At 40.1% G+C, this 26,085-nt stretch overlaps 1 protein-coding gene across 1 annotated transcript in view; it reads right to left on the reverse strand.

Moving 5' to 3' along the window:
• LOC139298973 (CUB and sushi domain-containing protein 3-like) overlaps positions 1-26,085 on the reverse strand; it is a 310,941-nt gene that overhangs the window by 86,499 nt on the left and 198,357 nt on the right. The window contains 5 exon segments of the mRNA XM_070921804.1: positions 4,030-4,142; positions 5,300-5,403; positions 14,071-14,192; positions 23,290-23,414; positions 23,599-23,686. Of these exon segments, the coding sequence (XP_070777905.1) occupies positions 4,030-4,142; positions 5,300-5,403; positions 14,071-14,192; positions 23,290-23,414; positions 23,599-23,686 (552 nt within the window).

Below are 26,085 nucleotides of genomic sequence, written 5' to 3' on the forward strand. Positions count from 1 at the left end.
AACACATACACACATACATTGTGTAGTGCATCGGTGACTTTGCAGCAAGGCTTGAGTTACTGATAATGTTTATATTTCATAGCCAAGGTCTATGAGATGTGGCTTTGGGAATACATAGACATGCACACACACACACACACACACACACACACAGTCTCTCTCTCTCCCTTTTTCTGTCTAAAAAACACACATACATCTCACACAGCCACCCACTAATACCACAGGCACCCATCTTTGTAGTAAATCTTGTGGGTGATGGAGCCAGCGCTCAGAGACAAACACATTTATCTTGCATTGAGTATTGGTAGAGTTGGGTTCGAGTGAGACAGCCATAATCAATCAATTAATCAAGTTTGTCACATGTAATCATATATGGTACAATCACAATGAGGTGTAATATATACATCCAGGTGAATGTTTTCTACTGTTTCACTACTGTTCTACTGCAGTGAATATAGACAGCTAAATCACTACAAAAAAATGGAACGTCTGACCATCATGCTCGTACAAAGGAGTGTTATTATAAGCATGGATGCATTTAAATGGTGGTTCTCTCCATTAATTTCTCTATTGATCTCTATGGGGAAATTACTTAATAATTAGAATTTGAAAATACACTATAAAATAAAAGTGAAAGCCTTTAATTCAATAGAACTATCTGCTCTTTTAGTCACTATTTAGTCACTTCATCATTTGAACTTCAAACTAAAACTCAAGGTGTATAAAGGGCAAAGATATATCAAAACAATGTGACATTGTCCCCCCACTTTTGGAACTGACTGCATTACCAGACTCAGCACTGTGACCTCATTATGACAATAAATCCACAGATGATGACACCCAAATGAGGCACACAAAGTTCATTTCAGCAGCAAAGCTCACCTCTCTGTGTTTCATGGACTGTAATCAAATTCACACTACATCTATCAAACGGAGAACTTTGGAAAGGTTAATATTTTTAGTATGGCCGGAGCTGCATCAACAGAACAGATAAAAACGCTTTAATTGACATTACAGTAAGATAAAGGTCAGGTGTTGCTAGACAAACTTTTAACTAACAAATAAACCAGAAAATAAATCTTGAAATTTTTAGAACATGTCCTTAAATATACTCTATATGTTGAAACATCATTTTTATCTGATCAAAAAAGACGCCACATCGCACAAAGCTCCTTTTCCCTGAACACAGCGGTGAAAATGACCATGATGGCAAATCCTTTACGTACAAATCTAACCTAATATGCATCCCAGTGTGCCATATCATTCAGTACATATCACACACACAAACAGACACTACCCAGAGATGTGCCCATCCATTCCATACAATAAACAATCAGTGAGAGAGTCAGCGAAAGACTGGGGTGCCATCTTTGAACACAGGATCTAAGGATTACATTCTCTCCAGATTACGTTAAATTTTTAATTTTTCTAAATTCGGAGTTTGTAGGATTTAAGTGTCTAATCATGTGGTGGATGAATAGAATTTCAACGAGTCAATAAGAAAATATTTAAAATTTATTGAATATCAATGAATTTGATGTAACACATCTTTTATCAAAGAAAGTGCTTCAATCTTGTTATAAAACAAAACATCCCATCCTTTTGTATAATAAAGTACTTCACATCTGAGCTTCATTATAAATGAAAAAATAAGTTGTTGCAACACAGGCAAAACTTGTAGAAGTGTTTGATGAGCTAGGCCTGCGTGTCTGTCCATTCAAGTCTTCCATCTTTCACAGACATCTCCGTTGAAGTACATGATTGTCAGCCTCTTTGTGTTCAGCTCCGTGAGCGCCTCTCACTTATCTGTGAGTTTCTGAAACTCCTCTCACTGTCGACTGAGCTGACTGGGAAGTAGACGTAAGGCACTGCCACCCCTGCAACCATTGGAAAACTCACACTAAGGCCCCTCCAGTATTCAGCAAGATCCAAACCAGGTGTGAAGGGCTCCCTGGACACAGTGCAGATAGAGAATCCATTCTTCATCAAGCTCTGCTGATGGGTTTGCCAGGCGGTTCAGTTGTGTGTAGGCTTCGATCTGCTTTTCCACGGCTGAAGCCTGCTTAGGATCAAACACCCTAACCAGCCTGTAGACCTCTTTGGCTGGATGTGTGTCCCAGTGCTTTGAGAACTTTGTGAAGGTCAGGTGGAAAGCATCGTGGAGACGGTCGAGCACCTCTCTCCTCTCTCGAATCCCCATCTTTCTCAGTAGCTCATCTCCTTTCGCACCATACCCACATGTTTATGCCATTCTATTCACAAGGAAGGACTCCAGATCCCCCATTACATTGTGTACAGAAACTGCTGTGGGACGGTGGGTTCTTCCAGGATTGTCAGAGCCGTCATCATCAGTTTGGAGCAGCCCTCGGAGATGGAGGTCAGCTTGACGGTGAGGGCATGCACCTTCTCCTCTGTTTCCAGCAGGCTGAGGTTATTTGTGACTGCCTGGGATGATGAATTTTCTGCCAACAGGAACTCCGTATACAGATGAACATGCTCTGCATGGTACTTCACAGCCTCAAACCAGGTATTCCATCTGGTACTCACAGCTTCGGGAGGAACCTTGGCCTGCAATCTCTCTTTCATACTGAGGAAGCACAGCCATCGTCTCTTTCTGGCAGGCTTTTTGAAGAAGACACATCTCACCCACGTCACAATATAAGCAACTTCAGAGAAGTATTGCTGAAGTCGTGCTACCACGTTTCACCCACCAGATTGATGACATGGCAGAGACAGGTCACATGCACATTTCTTGGCATCACACCTTTCACAACCTCCCTGTATACTTTCAGGCAGTGGGCTGCATTATCTGTGACCACTGCCCAGACATCATCGAGGTTCAGACTGTTGCTGTGGAGGGACCCCAGCATTGCTTGGGAGGTTGAATAGTTACATGTCTCTATGAAAATTACATCTGTCACAAAGTACTAATCCTCAAAGCCTGCAATGAAAGAAATAAAAACTTTTTTTTTAGATAAAACTAAATATCTAGTTTATCTTAATTTCAATTTGATAATAGGATAATCATCTAATAATTCTAATTCCTAGTCATTCAAAGATCATGCCTATGCAATACATTTATTGTGAATTGTCCCCTATTAAATTGGTTATTACTTGACTCACTCACCAATAATGTTCAGGACGCTGAAATCTCTTGCGTTAGTTGTTTTGTCGACAACTACAGACAATTTCTTTCCACGGATCTTCTGCAGGACAGCTTCATATGTTGCTCGAGCACAGAGTAAGTGGGCTACTCTCACGTTTGGGCAACACTCCTCCTTGTGTACAATGCTTGACCAGAAACGGACCTAACATTTTAATTTTTAAAGTAATGAGTTCTTGCTAGCGCGCTGCCTCCCCCTCTCTCCTGTCTCAGAGGGCCTCTTTGACATTACTGTGTGTGTGTGTGTGTGTGTGTGTGTGTGTGTGTGTGTGTGTGGAGGAGGAGCTGAGCCCCGCCTTTGTTGATACCAACACAGAAAGCAGAGGACAGGAGCAACTAAAACATAGCAGCATAGTCTTTTTCTGTTCATTCGGCTTAGGTGCTGTGAACAAACGCTTATAATAGTAGGGAAAACACAGACTTTTATAAATTGGATCCACATTTGAACAAATTCCACAATATTCTGTGTTTCACAGTTGGTTCCATTTTTATTATGAAATTCTGTGATTTTGTTCTTGTTTTCCACATCGTTGAAATCATATGGCCCCGAGTATCCATCACACCTCTCCTTAATACATCCATGGTCATACCAGACCAAGTAAGGCTATAGTAACAAAATCCATGTGTATTGAATTGAGCAAGGGTGTGTTTTACTGCCTATGAATTAAACTTTTCATTTAGAAATCATAGGGCCTCCCAGTCTGTAGGGTATGATGGAGCACAACACATAGAGGTTCTACAAACACAGCGCCTCTATTTATATCTTTCCTCAGCCCCTTCACACACATACAATTCATTTACTTTTCATTTCTCATCTTTCTCATCTCTTTTTCTCTCACATGCACAAACACATGCATGTTTCTTACCCTTGTAGTTGATCTTAAATCCTATGGATCCGACACTCTCATCTGACTGTAGGTGAAGCCACATCTGGTGGGTCATACTGACGATCAGGTCAGGAACAAAGCTACCTGATAGGCTGGGGCAGAAAATACATTACTATTAAATCATTGTCATCATAATTACCATTATAAGATGTATAATTTTCATCACTGAAATCATAGCCATAATCAAATTCTCAAGCGCTGCTATGAGTGGAAACAAATTGCTGGAGCATTCTGTGCTGGAATTGAATACTTCGGTTTGGTTTGCTTTGTTTTGCAGAATGCTCCCTCAGAAAAGCAAATTGCTCAGAGTACATTTGTACCATCCACTGTTTTTTCAGACTGTCAGCGCCTTTTAGGCATGAAACTTAACAGTGACCGACTCCAAAGTGAATTGAAATCATCCACTTTGTAAAGGCGCTGCATCTGTTATCCTTTTGGGCACTGCAGAGCATTTTCAAAATTCAAAGACCAGTTCATCTTTTTAAGTGGAGTACACATAATGCAGACTGCTGTTTTATGATCAGACTAATTGCGACATAGAAGATGGATGTTTTCAAGCTAGCTGGCAGCTGATGAAAATGGACAAAGTACAAGAAGAAAATTTCGAAGTAGTTTTTTACTCGGATCATTTAAACTGTATGTGGAACATGTTAACTGTGTTGTGAAGCGTTTGATTGACTGACAATAGCGCTTTTGCTCATGAGGGCAGCTGGTCATTATGGAAACATAATGTGTGTTGCACAAACTACTTTACGAAATCACTGAAAGAAAATGCAAACATGCAGTTAAGGAGGCACATTTTCTGAAAGTCATTATGCTCATTTTGGAGTTTATATCACAGTATTACTTTGGAGAAGCTGTTTTGTTGCCATGATCTGCCTGGCACGACAGCAAACCCTGCTCTGTATGCATCTTATCACTGTGGTCTTCCACTGTGTTTTCAGTTAACTCCATATTTCAATTTGAAGGGCATTGTGTGATTTTTCTTTTAAAAAGTAAAAAAAATTATATAATTACAATACAGTGTGGGATTATCCAGCACTGACTCATAGATGAATAATGTATTAATGTCAAGTTTTTATATTTATGAAGCACAAAATTACAAGTTTGTCTCTGTTTGTTTTACAGCCTGTCTCCATTTGACACAATCTGTCCTAAAATGCTTGATTAGAATTGGAAATAAAATAATAAAAAAAAAGTTTTTCAAAGGAAACATATGGGAGTATGTAACATGATGTGTAATACTTACACCTGTAGTATAGTTGTAGGATCCCCCACCTCCCCTCCATCTCCTATAGTCAGAGTATCATAGGCTATCTCCAGGTCAAACTCTTCAAAGTTGATCTGGATTACCTGAAGTTCACACACAAGAACACAGAAACATACATGTCAGTTTCAAGCCACTTCCAGCTCAACCTGGTCAAAGTCAATCTGGGACTGATATTTAAATTTAGGTTTACAAAAGTCAGGGCTACTAAATCAATAGCCACAAGTAGACGAAGAAGCAGATCCTGAAAACAGACAAACATTAGAGACTCTTACAGTATATATCAATGTTTATTGATCCTAGTTTAAGAACCATCTGTTTAGAAGCTGTAGAACAAAACTAAATTAGGCTTCATCTCATAAAATTACGACCTTTCTCTCCTAAAATGACAGCTTTTATTTTCACAATATTACAACTTTTGTCTCGAAAAATTTCAAACTTTGTTGCTGAAACATTTCGACTTTTCCTTGTGATATCATTTTATTTGATAATGCACTACAATGAGAAAAAAGCAATAAAAAATACCAATTAAAGATGGAAGGCATGGCCAAAAAAATAAATTCATAACCAGCATATGCTCCATAGATGTTTTCGTGTTTAGACTTTCACCTATGACCATATCAAAGACACATTTCTCCCATGGAATTATACATGAGCGAAGGTGAATCATTAGAATGCATTAATGCATCACACAATGTAGAAGATCTAGGAAGAGACGAGAAACACCTCCCGCGCTGCACTGGAAGCTGGGAGAATCAGCCCACAGCTCAAAACTCTGATCAGGAATTATTAAACCAACACGTTCTGTTTCATCTAAGACCAGAGAGAAACATATTTGGCAGAGGAGAAGAGAGAAAATGAGGCGGGGGGGGGGGGGGGGGATAGAAAGGGGAGAGTAGATAAAGAGAGGGGAGAAGATGGAGGAAGCTCGAAGAAGGGAAGAGAGAGGAGGAGGAGGCAACAGAGAGGAATGGGGGGGTAATAATGAGCTCATCTTTGATGCTAGCAACGTACAGTGTTAGAATATTTCAAACTACAATTCTGACTTGACCCTCAGGGGAAGACTGAAACCTCACTCTGCCTATTCTTCCTCCTCTTCCTCTTTCCTTGTGAGGAATGTTCTGATTTCAGATTCAATATTCTGCTGGAGGACTTCAAAAACAGCCAAAACATCATACAGGTCTGAGTCTCCTGTATGCTGGTGTGCTAACAGTGAGCATATTTACGTGCATATCAATATCTTCTTATTTGTGAGCATCTGTTTTGGTAGTCTGTATTCAAACATTCTGTTTGAGTCATGAATATAGTTCTTTTCTTTCCTTCACAATCCGCAGCCTGAACACCTGGGGACATGATACCACTAGTGTGCATGTTGAAGTATAAACTGCTTATCTTCACTATGACCTTAACCACTGAATCTATGAAGAAAGAGGGAACAAATGAAAGCACACAAAACAGTGGCCATGCCTTTCCCCTCACATGCTGTTTAACTACTTATCTGTTGGCAGTGTCGCCTGATTTACTTTCACACCAAGAAGCTCAGTCAATTCTCGATTTTGCTTGAGGCAGCAGAAGCAGACTTGCTTTTTATATGACATTACAAAAGACATTACATGAGACACAACAACTGATGTAGCCATACCAAAGTAAAATCAAGCTGGAAAGCAACAACACCGCCATCACCTGATGTGAGTGAAATGGAGTTAAAGGAGGGGGACTACAAAGATGAAGCAGCGATCTGCCCATTGCTCACAGTGCTGACTCAGTCTTATTGGCATGTAAGGCAGCAGACAGGATTAAAGCATCACCTACAAACCTGCTAAACTCTCTCTGGAAAGCACACACACGCACAAAGACACACCAGCACTCAAGCACACATTGTCACAAACACACACACACACACACACACACACATACAAACACACTCACTTATACAGACAGGCACATCTTTGTGGAGATTAATGTGTCTATTTCTGTGATTACATAGTTACCATATTAATACTTATCATAATATTCCTATGAGCCCAAAGCAGGCTTTCAATACAACAGCAAGTCTGACAATAAATAACGCACACCAGCATACATAAAGAATGTTTTTACATATTTTATCCAAAGGCAAGACCAGATCCTGCATTAAATGGGTTGATCATTAGGATTATCATAGTGAATGCCATGTTGCATTGTTTTTCATGTTGCACATTCTTGTTGCAATAACAAGCTCACTTTAGTAGAAATCCTGTTGGTGCTACTGCAGGAAAGATGCTGCAGAGCATGTTGCTGTCCCCCAACACACTCCATAATAAGTTTCAACCGGTCCAGAGAGTCTTTAGGATTAACCTGTTCTTACTGAATTTAGTCTTTCATTACAAAATTAGAATTTGAAAAGAAAATATATGTATTTGTATGTTTTACACGCCATAAAACAAATACCTCTGGGCTTTCACATGCTTCATGTCAGTGGGGTTTAGTGTAGTTATTACACCAGCCCTACATTTACTGAAGAATGTCAGAAAGCGCTTTTCTACTGGGAAATATTCCAAAGGGTTCATATCAAGTCACACTGTGCTACTACAGCTGCCATTCATCTGCCTGTCTGAATAGCTGATTGTTGTTATTTGGCTGACATTGGAACTTGCAGCGTGAAGTATTTCTTCAACTGCTTTTTTGGCAAAAAGGTGAAAAATGAACTCTGGCCTATAAAATGATAAAAAAAAGGAGCCTTGAAAGAGGGCGAAGGCAATGAAGGCATCAACAAATTCAAACAAATTTGCTCTAAAAATAAAATGAAAGGAGAGCAGTTACTGAGTGAGTAGCATATCATGGAAACTATGTAATGGAGACCATCCAGCCTTCTTTGGTTCTGTGGTGGGAACGTGTTTGGCCATGCAGTGTATAAAGACACAGGAGGGCCTGTGTGTTCTGATGATGGAAACTGCTCTATCTCCTTGTATACGTCCTTTACAGAACACCCTAATGCCACATCAGCACTGTTCACAAGGCATTAAACACAGCTAGAATCTAACTACATTATACTGTGCCCATGTGTGTGTGTGTGTGTGTGCGTGTGTGTGTGTGTGAGTATGAATGTGAACACTGTACTGAAGTCAACTTAGATTGGAACCTCATTACTGACCGTGTGTAGGTTAGTGTTTATGTGTGTGTTCTGTATCTCTTTCAGTGTAATGTGAGGGTGTGTGTGTGTGCGATTGGTGAAGCTGAACACTCTACATATTTCTCCTTTCCTCTAATAGGTTCGTGTTCATGGAAACATCCATCTCTCTCTCTCTCTATCTTTCCCTCTCTCTTGCTGTCACCCTCTCTGTCTCTCTCTTTTTAATTGGCTGCTGCATTCCTTCTTTCCATCCATCTATGGCTTCTAGCCAATGAGGCGACAGAATTGGATTTCTGCTTGATAAAGCACTTCCTTTGGTTGTCCTGGAGACAATGAGGTGGGGGAAGCTCCTCCCTACCCATACCATAATAAGATCTAGTGGTACTTTGGAGATACAGTTATTGGAGGAATATCTGAAACACCTGGATAGCGACACAGTCAGTGATGTAAAGGGGGCACAGACAGGGCCGGGGAATAATAGATTGTCTGTGACAGTATTACAGTAAACTCTCTGCCACCCGCTCCCCTTGAACGTGCTTCCGTCTAGACAGGATAAATTGTGCGACTGTGAGAAGAGCTGGGCTTAAGCTGATGAAGACTGATGGCCTGAGCCTGTTGCAACTTACTGTTTTCCTCCTTACTTCTGTTTCATTGAGCTGGATCCACCACATGCCTCGTTTTTAAACACCAACTCTGAACAGGATCTGGTGGGAAAGACTATGCATGGATTTTACTGTTGCTATGCAACTACTGTACTGAAAAATGCATTTGTGCTCTTTTGCTAAATGTTTAACATTTTTTAACCTGAGCCCTAAAAAAGTGTTACGCTGTTTGCCCTGTCGAGAAGATGCAGAAGCACGCCATTTCAATGAATAACAGCAAGCAAAAGAAGTCAGTGCAACAAATTTTTTGGTCTTGTGATTTCTGCCATCATTGAATCCAATGCCTGTAAAAGTACAAAGAAAGCTCCCCAAAAGTGTAATTTTCCCTTTTTACTCAGTGCCTTTCTGTATTACTTTTCCTATGTGTTTGTCATAGTGATGTTAACAAAATATGCAGCATGGCAGCACTGCAGTAACCTTCTAGTATCCATTGGTTATGTATTACACTGTGCATGAAGTGCATATGAAGTGACGCAAAGCCAGCTCATACTTGATGCTGTCAATGTATATAACAGAGCATGATCTAGCATTAATGTTGTATGTGCTCGCTGTGTGTCCAGTTGTATTAGTGAGCAGCTGGACACATACAGCAGAAATGAAGGAAGTTGTCTTATCTCATGCATCATAAACAGATGATATGAAGAAAGTGCTTTGACTCACTGATATCACAGAAGATGGGAACATTGGAAGAGCAAAAGAAGAAACTAAATGATGGGGAAAATGAAGAGAAGGTAATAGTACAGTAAGATCTGGGGGTTTTTTTTGAGAGAAGAGAGGAGAAGAGAGAAGTCTAGTAATGGTCATCCCGTCATGCTATCCCCAAGGTTAAATGAGACCAGGAGAGAATGAATTGGCTCTAAAGGCTCATTCTGCCAAAACTAAATGAAGCAATAACATCAGAGAGCTATAGAACCCCATTAACACTTAACCTGAGAGAGAGAGGGAGCAGAAAGAATGGGACTGACAGAGACAGAGAGAGACAAAGGGAAGGGAGGGTGAGCTATAGAAACCCTGTGTCTCTTTACCTTCAGTGTATGAGAAGGAGACAGTGAGAAATGTAGAATATGTGTGGGAATGGGTGCAGTGGAGAGAGCGATACGAGTGAAACAGTGAAAAACAGATTTCCCCTCAAGTGCCCTCCTCCTCCCTCTCTGTATTCTCTCTTTCTCCATAGTAATTTGATGGTTTCAGGCTGAGCTCTTTAATGAAGAATCTGGGTAATTCTGAGGACAGAGCCTTTGGGAGTGAGGGAGGAGGAGGGATGGGCAGTGTAAAAAAGAGAAAAAGAAGGATGAGACAGGGAGAATGAGAGGAAGGGAGTAAAGGATGAAATAGGGAGAGACGTGTACAAGCAATAAAAAGAAGAGATGTTCTGCAAGTGGGGGAGGCAGGCTCAGTTGGGACTGTTCCCTTACTCTGAATGTATTGTGGTCCTCAGACTATCTTTCTTTTCCGGCTCCCAGTGTGTGTTTGTATACCGCGCTGCCTTCCCTCTTCAGGAGATCAACTGACCACTCATTTGCCCACTAAGCTGTCCCTCATTCCCTCGTCTGCCTCCTAATTGAGGACAGGTTTTTACTGCAGTTCGCCAGATCATCAATGCTCTCGTTCTGTTCTTGCCTGTTACCTGTTGTTTACCTGCCAATTCCCCACTGTTTGTTTGCCTCCGCCACCTGCCCACCATAAGCCTGCTTTTGAACTAGTAAATTACCTTAGACTCCACTAGATGTGTCTCTAAATCTGTAATTTCCTGTTGCCTACTAATCACTTGAACCATGACAGAATGTGAATTCCTAAACCAACCTACAAACACTGAAATGTCCCCAACACAAACTGTGAAGGTGGAACTGGAAGGTGACCAATATCTGTACACCAAACCATGTATTTTTGCAACCATGAAATTGATCATTACAAAGTCAACATTGTGATTTATGGTAAAGACATTTATGTGATTTATTTTCCAATAGATTAAAAGCTTCTATAATCTTTGATCACCTTTTTTTCATGAAATAAATGTGTAGTGAAATGTATGATATTGGATTTGTTAAAATACAGCTCTTCTCAGAATAATAATACTTAGTTTGCTGCTTTAAATCACAACTAAAAAAAGTATATCTTCAAATTGATTGATTAATGCTATTGGCTTCATCAACTTTAAAGTGTATTTCCTTAAATTCTGTAAAATAATCCACTGGAAAGAACTGAACTAGATTTACATATTGACATGCTCTGCTGGCATATGCCTCTTCCCAGGTGTCCGGCATGAATAAAGCTACATGCCAAGACTGATGAAAAATTAATAAAGATAGGTTATATTAAATATTTTGCAACTCTGTCATACTCATGCCTTTCTCTTGTTTTGTAAGTTCATTTGGCTCTTTAAATGGGTTTAGTATATCAATAAATATCCATTCCTCCACACTCTCTTAGAGAAGACCTGACCCCTGAAACCTGACTACCAACCCTGACCACTACCAGGTCGACCTCCACTTAAACTGCTATTATCTCAGATGTCTTAAACATTTTGAGGACCCAAGAAATAATCTGGTAACATCAGCAACATGTAATGCATCTTTAAGAGAGCAAGACACAACAATTTACCTACTAGGATGTGGGTTAGTCATGTTAGAGTAACTGTTATTTTTAGTGAGTTGCATTTTGGCCAGAAGTAATCCATGCTGGATATTTAGTTTCTCTTTGACTTATGCCACACACTGATTTTCACTGTAGTCAATTTGTTTTGTTTTTGTACAGTCTGCATGTGCACTTCTGCCACAGTAAAAATAATTGCCAGTTTCAAGAGGGAAACAGACTCTCTAATGCTGAAGCGAATTTTTGAATGTGACATTTAAGAGTTGTTTTTTATCTGCAGTTTTCCAAACTAGAGACAACTAAAGGCAGCACTTGGTGTTGCCATTTGGACTCAGGTCTAATTTCCTTAGCATCTGTTCAGGTATGGGTCCAGTTGCTTTCAGGTCTGCTGAAGATTGGGTCTATGTTTGTTCTTTTTTTAAACAAGATTTTTATCTAGAGGTACAGAGGAAATGTTGTAACGTAAAGAGAGAAAGAGGGATGACTGGCCAGACTTGACCCAGAGATGTTGTGGTTTATGTGGTACATGTCTACATGGATGTCCATCCTCTTCAGGTCAGGTGCCATACAAATTTAAAGACCTGTGAAGACTTGTTTGATGTAGTGTCTTACAAGACATGTATACTGTGTGGTGCAATGTAGTGCATGACAGGTCTATGATTCAGTATGGTGCATGACATATTGTATATATGATGTAGTATGATAAAAGAACATTACAGTATATGATGAGGTACTATTGGCAAAGCCTTTAATGATAAAGGGCTATAAAAATGACTTGATGTAGCTTCCGTTGATCGGGTCTTCATTTAGGGCAATGTGTTTGGCAATATCCATAATCATACATAATACATACACATTCATTTTTAGCTTCTTACACACACACACGCACGCACGCACACACACACACACACACACACACACACACACACACACACACACACACACACACACACACACACACACACACACACCACACAGGGTGGACAAGGGCATTAGTACTGTAGCCTTCAACAGTCACATACACATTGTAGCCTTCAAAGAGAATGTATTGCTCTAGGCCATAAACCACAGGCCTTGGGCAGTGACAGAGAGAGAGAGAGAGAGAGAGAGAGAGAGAGAGAGAGAGAGAGCGAGAGAGAGAGAGAGAGAGAGAGAGAGAGCGAGAGAGAGAGAAACAAAGGTTTTGAGCAAGAACAAAGTGAGTGTATGTGTGTGTATGTATTTCCGTGGGTGTTAAAACAGCACCTGTGTGTATTTGAGCACACATGTATGTAAAAGTGTGCCCGTGTGTGACTGTGCGCATATGTGTATGTGCGTCCCTGTGGTGCTGACGCAGGTGTTGCCATTGACGACAGAGCGGTCACCAGAGTGACCCTGAGTGGAATAAGGATGGGTCTCCTGAATACCAATCAGATTTCTCCTGGGACATAAAGCGACCAATCGCAGCTATTCATCTAACCTCCAGCCTATCGTCTGCCCCTTTGCAGGATCAACCAGTCACACAGGATTAGACACTGATATGCTCTGACTTGCATATCATTTATGGTACCTCCTACATGAATTATTATCCATACATTTCAATTATGTAAAAATGCTGCGAAACTAACTGCTGTGTTTTATCAATTAAAATGACATTGAATGCATAAAATCCAAATGGAGCAAAGCCTATTGGCTAGCTCAGGCAGACCACTTGAGCTGTTACACTGTTGTTGTTACACTCACACAAGACATACTGTCTCACTGCAGCATACCGTATAGTCAACACACTTTAAACAAAAAGGCAGACTTTAAGATGACATCCCCGGTCTTGCTCTGCCAATGCTGCTCTTGCTTATTTAACACCTTATAAGGCCCACTTCTACCATTCACCTAAAGGCTTGTCACAATCTTTTCTGTTATTAGCTTGGGTACACGTGTGGGGAGTAATGAGTTTACAGCCTACATGCAAAATATCAACTTTGCACATACTCCAAATATGCATTCACATAACAATAAGTGTATTCCACGTGTGTTGGTTGACTGAAGTTGTTTTATAATGAAGTTCTTTCACAGTACAATGGACTATTTTTTTGCAGAGTTCAGTCATACAGTATTTCACATATTACTTTGTGAACTATATCAATATGTGTATATGTGTTTCAATGGGTATGGCACGAGACCTGTAACATTCAAACAAGTTGTGGAGCATAAAGTACCATGCACCAAAAGAGAGATATTCTCGTTAGTACAGATGCAACGCCAATGAGTATATCTCTGATCTGGCCAACTTTAAAATATTGGTATAATAATATATTGGTCTATCTTGATAGTAGGCTATGTGTGTTAATTAACAACAACAATTTGAATTTGAGTTTGTTTGACAGACAGAGACAAAGAGGGACAAATACCTTGTTGGGATTTGAAGCAGTAATTATCCACACACACTGTGCGTTGCTCTCATATTGAATTGGGAAGTTAGGAGATGTAAAGGTTCCTGACGGTCCTTGAAGATTACTGCCACATGTCTTCACTGTGAATAGAAAAGAAACATAATGTCAGTGTTATTAGCAACAGCAAATGTACACTGCTGAGACACCACACTACAACAGAGAGAAAATTACCTTTGTAATTAAACCATTTTAGTAATGCTTAGCCAGAGATTCTCAGAAAAAAAATCCAGCAGCAAAATATAACACTTGTGGACCACAGCAGCAGTTTAGTACAAACAATTAAAAGTGACACTAATGCAACGCTAAGAGTGCGGTGACAGAAAGAGAAGAGAAGATAAGACTGCAGAGAAGTGCAGGCAAGAACAGAAAGAGGAACAGAAGGTCAGAAAGATGTTATTGATACTGTCAGCGACATCTCCCTGGACAGCAGTTCTTAATTGGAAGCTATTGGCTGTGAAATACCACAGGATTAGCTAGTATTGACCGATAGAGACACTCACCAGCAATTTACTCTCAAAATCTATTGAAAGTCAACAACTTCCAACTACTAGCTGGGTAATAATTACATTCCATCTTGAAAATAAGTAAAACATGTACAGTGGAGCTTGGGATAACACACATCTTACATTAGATATGAGAGGATGATGTAAAAGGTACAAATGAATGGTGGACCAGTGGTGTAAAAATGTACAACTCTGTGGTTTGAGTGGAGATTGTCAATGCAAATCCATGGAAGCATATTACAGTATGTCAGCACTTGTGCTGGAAAGTCATACAGACTCACAAACACTAACTCTGAGGCTCCACTCAGTGGGGTGTTGAAAATGACACATGCTAGTTGTTCGATAAACCAACAAAGCCTTTATTAGGCTGTGCACTCTGACTGGATGTGATAGAGAACCTGCTTGTCTGTCCTTGGGTCGTCCTGTTAGAGTTGGGAGGTAATTTTCTGGTTGGTTTGAAGCAGTGTTTGTTCCTTAATTAGTTTGTTCAGCGGTAGGCCGCAGGAACACGTACAGTTAACAGCCATGCACACACAAACACACACACACACACACACACACACACACACAAAGCAAAAGCACATAAGCATGAACACATTTTGCAAACAGGCACATGTGCTCATGAAGTCGCACATACGTTGACACATACTGTGCAGTGAAGAAACAACTTAACATCGCAAAATAATAGTCCTGCATGCACAGACAATTAGCGGTGTCACAGCAGACTGGCGTGTGAAAATACATGAGAACACCAAACATAATTCATACATACTCACCATGCACACACATCTCACAAAAACACACAGCTGGCTGTTGTTGTGACTTATAATGCAGACAGGGGACAAGTAAAAGAATCATACCAAAGTGTATTTGTGGGTGTGTGTCTTTGTGTGTGTAATGGGGTGTGTCCGTGAGGTGCTGTAAGAGTGTCAGAACAAGTACAAGACCCCTTAGAGAGAACCCTATATCTCTCTCTCGTCTGTCTCTCTGTCTGTGTCTCTGTGTTTTCCTGTCTCTCTGTCTTCTGGATCTCTGCCTGAGTTCCCCCTCACTGAACCCAGTTGATGTTTGTTTCTCTAATTCTCACTGCATCTTCAGTTGACCTTCTCTTGTGTTCATCTCACTGTAATTTATAAACTGATAGATACATAGAGATGAAGTCTGTGTGTGTGTGTGTGTGTGTGTGTGTGTGTGTGTGTGTGTGTGTGTTAGAGTTGCACGTGAGAAATGATTTATCTACATGTCTCAAAGAGTGTGTGTGTGTGTCTTTGGAACAGTGTGTGTATGCGTGAGCATTGACAGCTCAATCAGCGTGGCCTGAACGAATGGCCAGCCCATCACTGTGCCAACAGCAGAATGGGCACAGTGTTGCTATAGCGATAGCGCGGAGAGAGTTATCACCAGAATTACCAGAGGAGCTAACATCCCATAATTTATATTAAACTCCATCTGTCTCTCTGCCTGCATCTGTCTGTCTCTCTTTTCTGTCTTTCTCTCTGCATCTTGGTCCCTCTATCAGCTATTGTATGTAGCTCATGATTTACATTACACTCTGTCACTTGCTCTTAGAGTCCATCCATCTCTCTGTCTCTCTATTTTTCTTCCTGTCTTCCTTTCTGCTCGTGTCTTCTGTATGTTTCACTCATCAGAGGTGGATTGTAACTGTAGTATATTTACTCAAGTACTGCAATTAAGTAAAATTTTGAGGTACTTACTTGAATATTTCTCTTTCATGCTACTTTATAGTTATATCCCACTACTTTACAAGTTGAAGTTGAAGTTTTGTACTTTTAAATGTTTGGTTAAGTGTCTGTTTTGGTTTCCACCATGTCTAAAGGAACATAGCTTGCTCTTCAGCTGCTTAATACTCCATTATGTTTACTGGTAAGTTGCTTAATTTGTCTGTCTACAGTGCTGGGCAGGTAGCGGACAATGCGCTTATCAAAGCTTTTCTGCTCAAAAAGTCTTCTTGTTCTGGCTGGAAATTCAGTTGACGAGAGCTGAATTTGCGGGCAGGAAAACCAAAACAATGAACTAAAAACGGCAAACAGCTCCGTAGAGATGAACACTCAGGAGCTAATTCTCTATGTGATTGTCACTAACAGCGACACCTTTTACATTACATGTAGTCATTTGATCACTTGTTAGTAATATAAACCCTGAATGCAGGAATTGTAATGGAGTATTTTCATAATGGTTGTCTCACTCTCTCTGACAGCCTCTGTCTATCTGTCTCTGTCTCTCCTGTATCTCTCTCTCTCTCTCATCATTATTTATACTGGCACACAGTATAGAAGGCCTGAAGCCAAAAGGGCCACACTATCATTGAAGCGATAATGAATTCTAGATCAAATTAAAAATTTTGATGAGGTCTATCTGGTACTAAAAGCATATTGTTGGAATCACAAGCGAGATTAACTGAATGCTTTTGACAGGAACCACAGTGAGTAAGTGAGTATGTGTGTGTGTGTAGCAACACATCCTGTTTTGAGTTTATATATTCAGATCAACTGGATTCCCCCAGGATTCTCACTTTCGCTCTCTCACTCTCACTCTAACACACACACACAAACATGCATACTCACATAAACTGTTGGGAAGCGAACCAAAATTAAATGATGTTTCAGGCGAGGATCACATTGCCAAAGCCTATACTATAGCTCCAATGCCCTTGCTCACAGTTCTCCAAAGTTTTGTTTTATGGCATCAGAGCAAAAGTGTTTTTTGAGTCTGAATTTTAATGCTGTTCAGCTTCACAATGTTTTGACTTGGTTCTCAATTCTAGCATGGCAGAAGCTCATAGGTGTTTCCGCCAGTCTGATCTCTGCCTTACACTCGAGGTCTTTAACTCTGCTGCTTTCTCAGCAGGATGGCCTTTGCAGTTAGTGAGTCGTCCCCCCAGTGGAGGGCTCGGGTTCAATCATCCACACAGCAATACCTGCTGAAGCATACCAAGGACACTTAACCCATACCTGCTCCAGATTATCTGCCTGACCCTGCACCCCAACCAGAGAGCATAAAGAGAATTGGGGGGGGAGAGGTAAATAAAATAGAAAATAAAATCGAATCATGATTTTTCAACAGCACACAATTCTGCTGATTTGGAAATGGCATACTACTGGACATCTTTGGTCTAAGTGCTGGTTTGTAAGTGGCTGAACTTTTGGATGTTATCCAAATGTAACCATTATGGCACACTTTTACCAATACATTACTACTGGCTTGGCTTATGCCCTGTGTCAAGTAAACGTTATCCTGTGGGAAGACATTCCAGCTATCAATGAATAGACTGTGGTATTTTCTGAGCTTATAAAGTCTGAAAAATGATCTGCCAATCCATCACAAAATGCCTACAAGCTAAGTGTAAGGTGATTTTTTTTAAATGGTTAACTTCCTTATGATGGTAATTTCTTCATCAAAGGAACTTCATGATTAAAGTACATGAATAATTAAAAGAACATCTCCATAAAAGGACTTTTCTTATTAAAGTAACTGACAAGGATGATGTCTAACCAACTAGACAGGTAAGCTAAAATGAAAACCTCAAATCATAATTTTGTCGGAAAGGGTTAGGGGGTATCTTCTATTTTCGTGTCGATAACAAGGATACAAATATTACTTGTCAGGCGTTCATTTTTAATTACAGGTACCCCTCGTATGTGTGTGTTTGACAATTTTTTGATGGAACCAACAAGTTAAATTTGACTTTGGATGAATATTACAATGTCAAACCTGTATACAAGTAAAATACACTTCTAACAAATCAGACCTTTTGGGTGAAAACTTATAAGAAAGTTTGTGTTGTGTTCACACTGAGCTTTAGATCACAGTGTTGAGTCAGGTTTGAGACGAGAGGCTTCTGCAGGAAGGCCAAACTGGCTGTTTTAACTGGCTGCCTACAGGAGCAGATAGATTGACCAATGGACACAGGGAGTGATTGATGACATCATTAAGCTGGCACACAGCATTCCAATGGCCCTTGCTCTGGTTAGAGATTTAATGGGTACACACACACACACACACACACACAGACAGACAGACAGACAGTCATTTAGTGTAGCTGTTGTACAGTGGTTGTTTCTTTCCATTTTTTTACCTTTTATTTCTTTCCTGTTTGAAGTCAACATATGTGCGTGTGTGTGTTGGGTTGACATGTAGCACCCTTCGTTGAGTCAGTATATTCAGGCTGATCAACTGAACTCCCCTGGAGTTCACACACACAAAGACAGAGAGAGAGTTGGCTCAATGGCCTTGCCATCTGTCCATTAATCAAGGTGCCACATGGACTCTCTCTCTCTCTCTCTCTCTCTCTCTCTCTCTCATATAAAGTGTTGTTGGAGTGGACAGAAGGACATTGTAATTTGATGGCTGTTTTTGTAGTTTATTTTTATTTAGTTTTGTAATTGTTTCATTGTGTCTAATAAAGTGATTATCTCTCTCTCTCTCTCTCTCTCTCTCTCTCTCTCTCTCTCTCTCTTTTATCTTTATCTGTCTCTTTCTATTGGTTCATTGTTGTGATATAAAGGGCACATTTTCAAGACACATTCACTTTATTCTCTCTCTAATGTTCCAAAAGACACATTTAGCTGTATTTAAGTGTTTTGACAGAGGTGACCCTTTAATAAGTAAGCTGGCTTGATGCTTCCTGACAGATTCCCTCTCTCTCAAAGTTATTCATGGTTTCCACTTTCGCTATAGGCTGGTCTGGATGCAAAGGTCAAATTTGAGCTGTGTTCAGCTAGACACAGCCTTTCTCTCATTCCATTTTTTGTTCAACAGGATGAAACAAAGAAGGCCAAATAAGGACACTATACTTTAGAGAACACAGTGTTTTCTCAATGAAGATCAAATGTGCATGTAATGAAACATAATTATGGCTGCTCTGCTCTCTCGCACTCAAACTCATTTCAACATTGTATTTATTTACATGCCCTCACAGCCAGTGGAGGTGCAAAAAGAGGCACAGAGGCTCTTGAGTATGTTTGGTAATTCTGTGGCTTAAAGTGTGCCAAGGTGGTTGAAGTGGTGCAGATCAGGTTGTGTTTATGCAGATACAGCACTTTTATTTTGTTGGTTGGCCTACACATTTTGGAATGAAATTGCACTGGCATTTCCACCAGCTCAGACCTCTTCAAACATTATGGGTACCTTAATTAAATTTACTATCAAAATAGGTACTCAACCTTTTTTCTACACACTGGAGTGGGAAGCCACACAGGTTCCATGTTTATACAGGGCAAATTGTTTGGAGTATACCCTTCAGTAAACAGCTATATAGGGACAATAACATTAGAAGCAGTTTTTTTGTACTATAACTTACTGCAGTTGTAGCCTAACTGGACAAATATCTCTGTCCCTAAAAAAAGAATAAAGAGGAGGCATTGTTAGGTGCTGTATTATCATAGGCAGGTTGTCTCAAAGCAGAAACTGCTGCTTCTACAGAAGATGAGATCAACTGATGTGACTGGCCATCACCCCACCGATTGATACTATAGTATCCTACTAACACTGAAGACCCCCCTTCCAGATTGTGCAGTGTTCATCAAGCTTGAGCTTGTTCCTCTTTTAACTAAAATGGCAAAAATGAATTGGTCACATGTGCATTTGCATTCAGTGTAATAGAGCCAGATGTGTCAGACACCTAAAAAATCCTTCCACTTCTTGATTGAACATGTCTACACAATGTCAATATTGCTGACCGGTAAAAGAGGTTGTCCGGCAAAGAAGGTAGAAAATAAAGCTTATTAAATGAATGAGCCACAGACCACTTCTCGACAGCAGCAAAGTTTATTCTACTCACAGTCTGTTAGCTTTAGACTAGCCTAGCTCTCTTGCCTCTGGGGCATTTCTATTTTCGGAATTTCAATATTGGATTTTTGTCCCCAAGGGGAAACAGATTTTTGGGAATAGGTTTAAAAACTGAGGAATAGTGCCTATATTCTTCTCTATGCTTTTCAGCTAAGCCACCGCCACCAACATATCCTATTTTAAGCTTTAAACGTATATTTGCAATCTTTGCAGTTGCATAATATTTGTGGTTTTTCTTTTCTGTTTTCTCTTTTGAGTGATCCTGGCATATAGCTCAAATAAAGCCACAGCATTGTTGTCAGAAAGATATGATTCTAGTGTTACATGTATCTCGTCCTTCAAGCAACCTCAGTGTGGTTATCCTGGGATTTATGGGATGTTTGAAGATGGATGTCTCTCTGTTACACCAAAGTAGGACAGAGATATACTGCACAACAATGACACAGAGTACATAGTAAACAGAAACCATCGTGTCTTCTATTCCAACAATAGTATTGTCAAAACAAGCATGAATTGTGGGAAATTTTAATAGCATTCATGGCCACAGGTAGATTTGTCAGAGATCATGTCATGAACTGTGAACAATAAATCTCATGAATAGTTGCTCCTACTGTTTGCTGCTAGCATAGGGTATCATAAATTGAGTTTATGCAGCTTGTATTTGGGGACCATGCTAGAGTAACAGTGCCCTCCATTGTGAGATGCTTAAAATAACAAAGATCAACTAGCTCAGAATCAGTAGTTACTTAGCAACAACCGTGGAGCAGGATGGTGCACTTTGTCATGGCTTTGTCAAAAAGTTGCTCGCTGATCAGTTGTTCGTGCTGGGAATACCAGCAACTGTGTTTTAAATTCAACAGAGCATTAACAAAGCACACCTGCTACTCAGAAGCTAGTAGTGTCTCACCCTGCCCACATACTTTTCCTTCAACAATCCCTGCTGACTGCGGACTGACGGCTCTGTTTCCCAGTGATAGAGGTCATTCTTTTTAACCATTCACTGCTTCAGGGGACAACGTCAGAGACTTTTAATGTCATTGGCAGTCTCCCTTTGGGGAGGCTTAGCCCATCATCACATGCAGGTAAATGCAAGACTTGATGGGCTTAATGTCAGTAGCTATATTGAATTGCTCATTATAAAGTATTTAGTGATGATGAATCCCTAACAGCCATTAACTATCTTAAAGAGCCAATCAAAGGGTATCAGCACTATCATATCTCTGATAATCATTTGGATAATAAGGTTGATTGGCAGGGACCAATCAGAGCCCAAGTGTGATAGCCATATCCTAACTGTATTGGCCAGGTTACAACCTGCCCGCTTACAAGGATCTGTGCTGTCATGCTAACAAAAAGCTTAATGAAGGTCAGTCCCCCTGTGTGACTGCTTCACAAGAGAGACCCAGGGTAGCAGTCGAGGCTTGTGGTTAGACTGTGTCCTTTAACCAGAGGGCAAGAGTGCAGGACCCACGGCTGACTCGCATCTGCCCTGCTCAGGTGCCCCTGAGCAAGATATATAATCCCTATGGACTCCCAGGGTGCTATTCTGTAGCTGATCTTGCACTTTGACCCTCCGGTGGAAAAGAGCCAATAGAAAGAAAGTTTCCCTACTGGGAAAATAACGTATCACATCACAAAATCATCATCCAGGTCTGGCTGGACTCAGTGTTCTCTTAAGGTTCCCCAAACTGTTAGATTAAAATGGGGAAGTTGCAAATGGTTCAATTTAACATTTCTATCTATGAGTTATGTTCCAAATACATTCTGTTCTTCAAAAATATTAGATTACTCGGTTCCTCAAAAGTATACCATGGTGTTCAAATGCTAATGTCTGCTGATGGATATAGTGAGTTTTACATTCACAGAGGCTGTAATTTAAGTAGAAAGAGTAGGTGTGACATTGTTCAGCTTCTCCTTGCCCCCTTCTGTTTCCCTGCCCTCACTTTCTCTGTCCCTACTTTTTTTCTATATCTCAGTGATTATTAGTTAGGTGCTAAAGTACCTTTCTCCCATACTCTCTCTCTCTCTCTCTCACACACACACACACACACACACACACACACGCTCACACATAACCCACACCCAGTGAATATTGGTTTTTATGTTAAAGTATGTGTCTCCAGCCACAGTCTGAAGCCTAGTGAAGGGAGACATGACAAATGACTTTGGCATTTAACATGACAGACGCCCTCTCTCTGTGTCTCACTCCCTTTGTGCATGCGTGTGTGTGCATATGTGTGTGTGTGTATGTGTTGCAAGTCAGAGGCTAAAACAGTGGCAGATGTGAAATGTGTTAATCATCAGAGCACTAATAGAAACCTGTGTTCACTTTTGTCACTGTACTGTATGAGCACATTACAGTACAGCATGAGCAGATCACACATCTTGTGTCACTTTAAAAATTGTATTGCAAATTGCACTTTGTATGGTATACTGAGCAATAATGATCAGACCTGGTGCTTGTTTACTGTAGTCTTTATCTACAGTATATTGTGTTTATGATAGAGGGTGTAATTTTAGGTCCTGAACAATCACTATCATAACTCCCCTGATGCAACCGAGGCATGTTGGTGAGGCGCTACTCCACAAACATTGGATTATGGAGTGTTTTGTTTCATAATTTCATAGCCAGAGGCTTGAAACTGAATTGGGATTTTTTCCACTATAAACTCAGCCCTGATCAACACAAACTCATGCTGAGGAGAGGCCAAGGCTACAGGCTGGCAACATTTTGAGGCAGTGTACATGGAGGGTTGTGCTTGAGATTACATCTGTAATTACTGCCTCTTACTCCATCTGGATCTGTGTCTGTTACTGTCAGCAATTTGTACTCTTGTGCAAATGCATGTTGAGAGCTATTTCTTACCTTTACAGACCGGTCTGTGGTCACTCCAGGCTGCGAAGACTTCAGCCACTCTCTGGCAGCTGATGGTTTTACTGCCCTGAAGAACATAGTCTTCTCCGCAACTGAACTGCACCACACTGCCAATGCTACACACAAACACACACATAATCACACACAGAGGGAAGACAGGGAGTCAGACATAGAGAAAAACAGAAATAAAAGGTTTTCGTAAATGCATATGTACTCAATATGTTCCGACAGTGTATGAGTGTGCATCTATATCTGAACACAACCGTGTAATTTGTGCATGTTTATGAGTACAAATTGTACCTGAAATCACTGCCATGGCGTTTTCCATTCTCTGGCTCTCCTGGATCAGGGCAGGAGTTAGACGCCTGTCTCACACCACCTTCATTTACTACAGAGAGACAGACAGGTGCAGAGCCAGGGGGAGACAGGTTAGAATGAGGCACAGACAAGGCTTACAGTAAAGCTACACTGCGTCCAGCAAGCAGCCTCTCCCTTTAAAGACAGCAATTCATCCAGATGCAGATTAATGTCTTCATGCTTCATGTGTTGAGAATAACCAATCGTTATTATGAATAAGCATACTTTGTGCTTTTGATGTAAACTATGCAGCCATGGTACGCACATTGCTGCCAAATCAACACCACAGAACTGCTTCGATGCAACCTGGCATGACTCTAAAGCTGTCTGTGTCTGCCATCCTACTGATAGCATTCAGCACAAGACTTCCCCAGGTCACTTCCAGCTCTGCACTTTTAGTTTCGGTTCTGGAAGCCTGCCTGCCTTGTCACTTGTTCACTTTAGAGGCAGCAGGAAACAGGTGGGGGGAGAAACAGGTTAGACAGTCCAGGAGACGGAGAAAAGGACGGGTTAGACGGTTAGGTAGACAGACAGGGCTGACACAGCACACCAGATACGATCTTAATTCTCACTGAAACACTGGAGCTAATCTTGACAGTAACACTCCAAACGTCACAATGGTTAGAACAGAGTCAGAACTGTACAAATACTTTGAGACTGCGACTTCAGAACAAACACATATCTGACATGATGTCTCTTTCTGTTTTTAATTACAATACTGCTATTGACAGTCTATGTATGTATACTTTTCTTTTCTTTATTTATTTTCCTGTCTTTGTTTTACTACTTTTCTTCCTTTATTCTTTTTTTCTTGCTTGTTTGTTTGCTTCCTTAATCTTTTCCAGTCTCCCCTGCCTCCTTGTCATATAAACAACCCCACAGCTATATTTCATTGGCATTCCTTAAAAGACACAAGAGTATAGAATTTTTATTTCCATAAACTGCAACCAGAGTATATTCTTTCTCTTGAGCATTTCAAAGTTTTGAAACTTGCAAGAGACATAGCTGTTGGGTTAACTTTGAGCAATAGACAGTGTGTGAAAGTGTGTGTTTGTTGGATGAGCAATGAGAGGAAAGGTAAAAAGCTTCCCAGGGAAAGCCAAAGAAACATAGCTGTCAGGTACATGGAAGAATGCAAAACACAAACTACTCTATTCCAATTCAGAAGCTTTCCATTTCAAAATGTTTCCAATTCAAAACACATTGTACATTAAAACTCTTTCTTTCCATGGTGCTTTTTTCTAATACTGAGATGGATCCATCATATGCCACAGAGCTGTTCCTAGTAGGTCTGCACACAACAAAAGTATTAGTAGTATTACAGTATCTTAGTGAGCTAGAGTCCATTGATGACCTATTTTTACTCAATTTAGGGACCCACGTGACGGGATCTCTTGTATTTCTTAATGAGATCAGGGTGAGAGTAAAATTATTTGAATAATCCTTGAGTTCCCCTCATCTTTCACTGACACCAATGAATGTAAAATTAGGCCACTCGGAGGATTTTTATATGTTTTTTGAGTCGTTCATCCTTCTCCAATGTCTGGTGTGAGTAGAATATTACTAGAGGGAGAAACTGCCTTGGTGTGCTTATTCACTTCAGATATACAGCAAACAAAACACCCCATGGTGTATTCTGATATTCAAATGCATGGACTGATATTCAAATGAGGGGGAAACACAACTAATCATGCACTTTAGCGTAGTATAATATTCAGCTTATTTCAAAAGCAGCAATGAGACACCAATGTGGCAGTTGATCACTTATTTCATTTGTATTATTAAATTATGTTTGATTGTGGAAGAACATCATTCTGTTGTTATTTGGATGGAGAGCACAATATCCGTATGTCTCATTATTTTAGCTTTCTGCATATTTTCAGCTCATATGTTTAAACTCATCTTCACCTTTTATCTCCAAAGGTTATGTTTGCTGCTGTAATAAATCACTGTTCACCTCATCTAAACAAGGTCGTTTTGCACAGAGCACAGCTCAAAAAAAAAAAAAGATTTCAGTAATGGAAAGCAAAGACAAAAATCTGAAGAAAATGGAATTAAGCTGCTGAGTTTGCAAGAAGTCCCACCAAGTCAGTAAAATTAATTAATACATGTTTAAACTACTTAGTGTTTGGCTGCAAATTATATTTTTGATTTTCAGTTTGGACTTTTGAATCCCAATTTTTTTAAATATTTAAAAAGAACACTGATTAAGTCCAAGATTTTTACTATTTTGATTAAATAAAAGCTGTGCCCTAAGTATGCTGTTTTAGTATTTAGGTATTTTTTAATATGTGTTGTCATGTTGCTGGCAATAGTAGCAAAACAGTATAAGTAAGTAAACGTATTTTATCTTAAACAAAAATGCAGATGCCAGAGAACTCAATTAGGTGTAACAAACACAGGCTGAGCCATAATACTGCCCATTTCTAC

This window comes from Enoplosus armatus, chromosome 16, assembly GCF_043641665.1.
Source record: "Enoplosus armatus isolate fEnoArm2 chromosome 16, fEnoArm2.hap1, whole genome shotgun sequence".
Lineage (NCBI taxonomy): Eukaryota > Metazoa > Chordata > Actinopteri > Centrarchiformes > Enoplosidae > Enoplosus > Enoplosus armatus.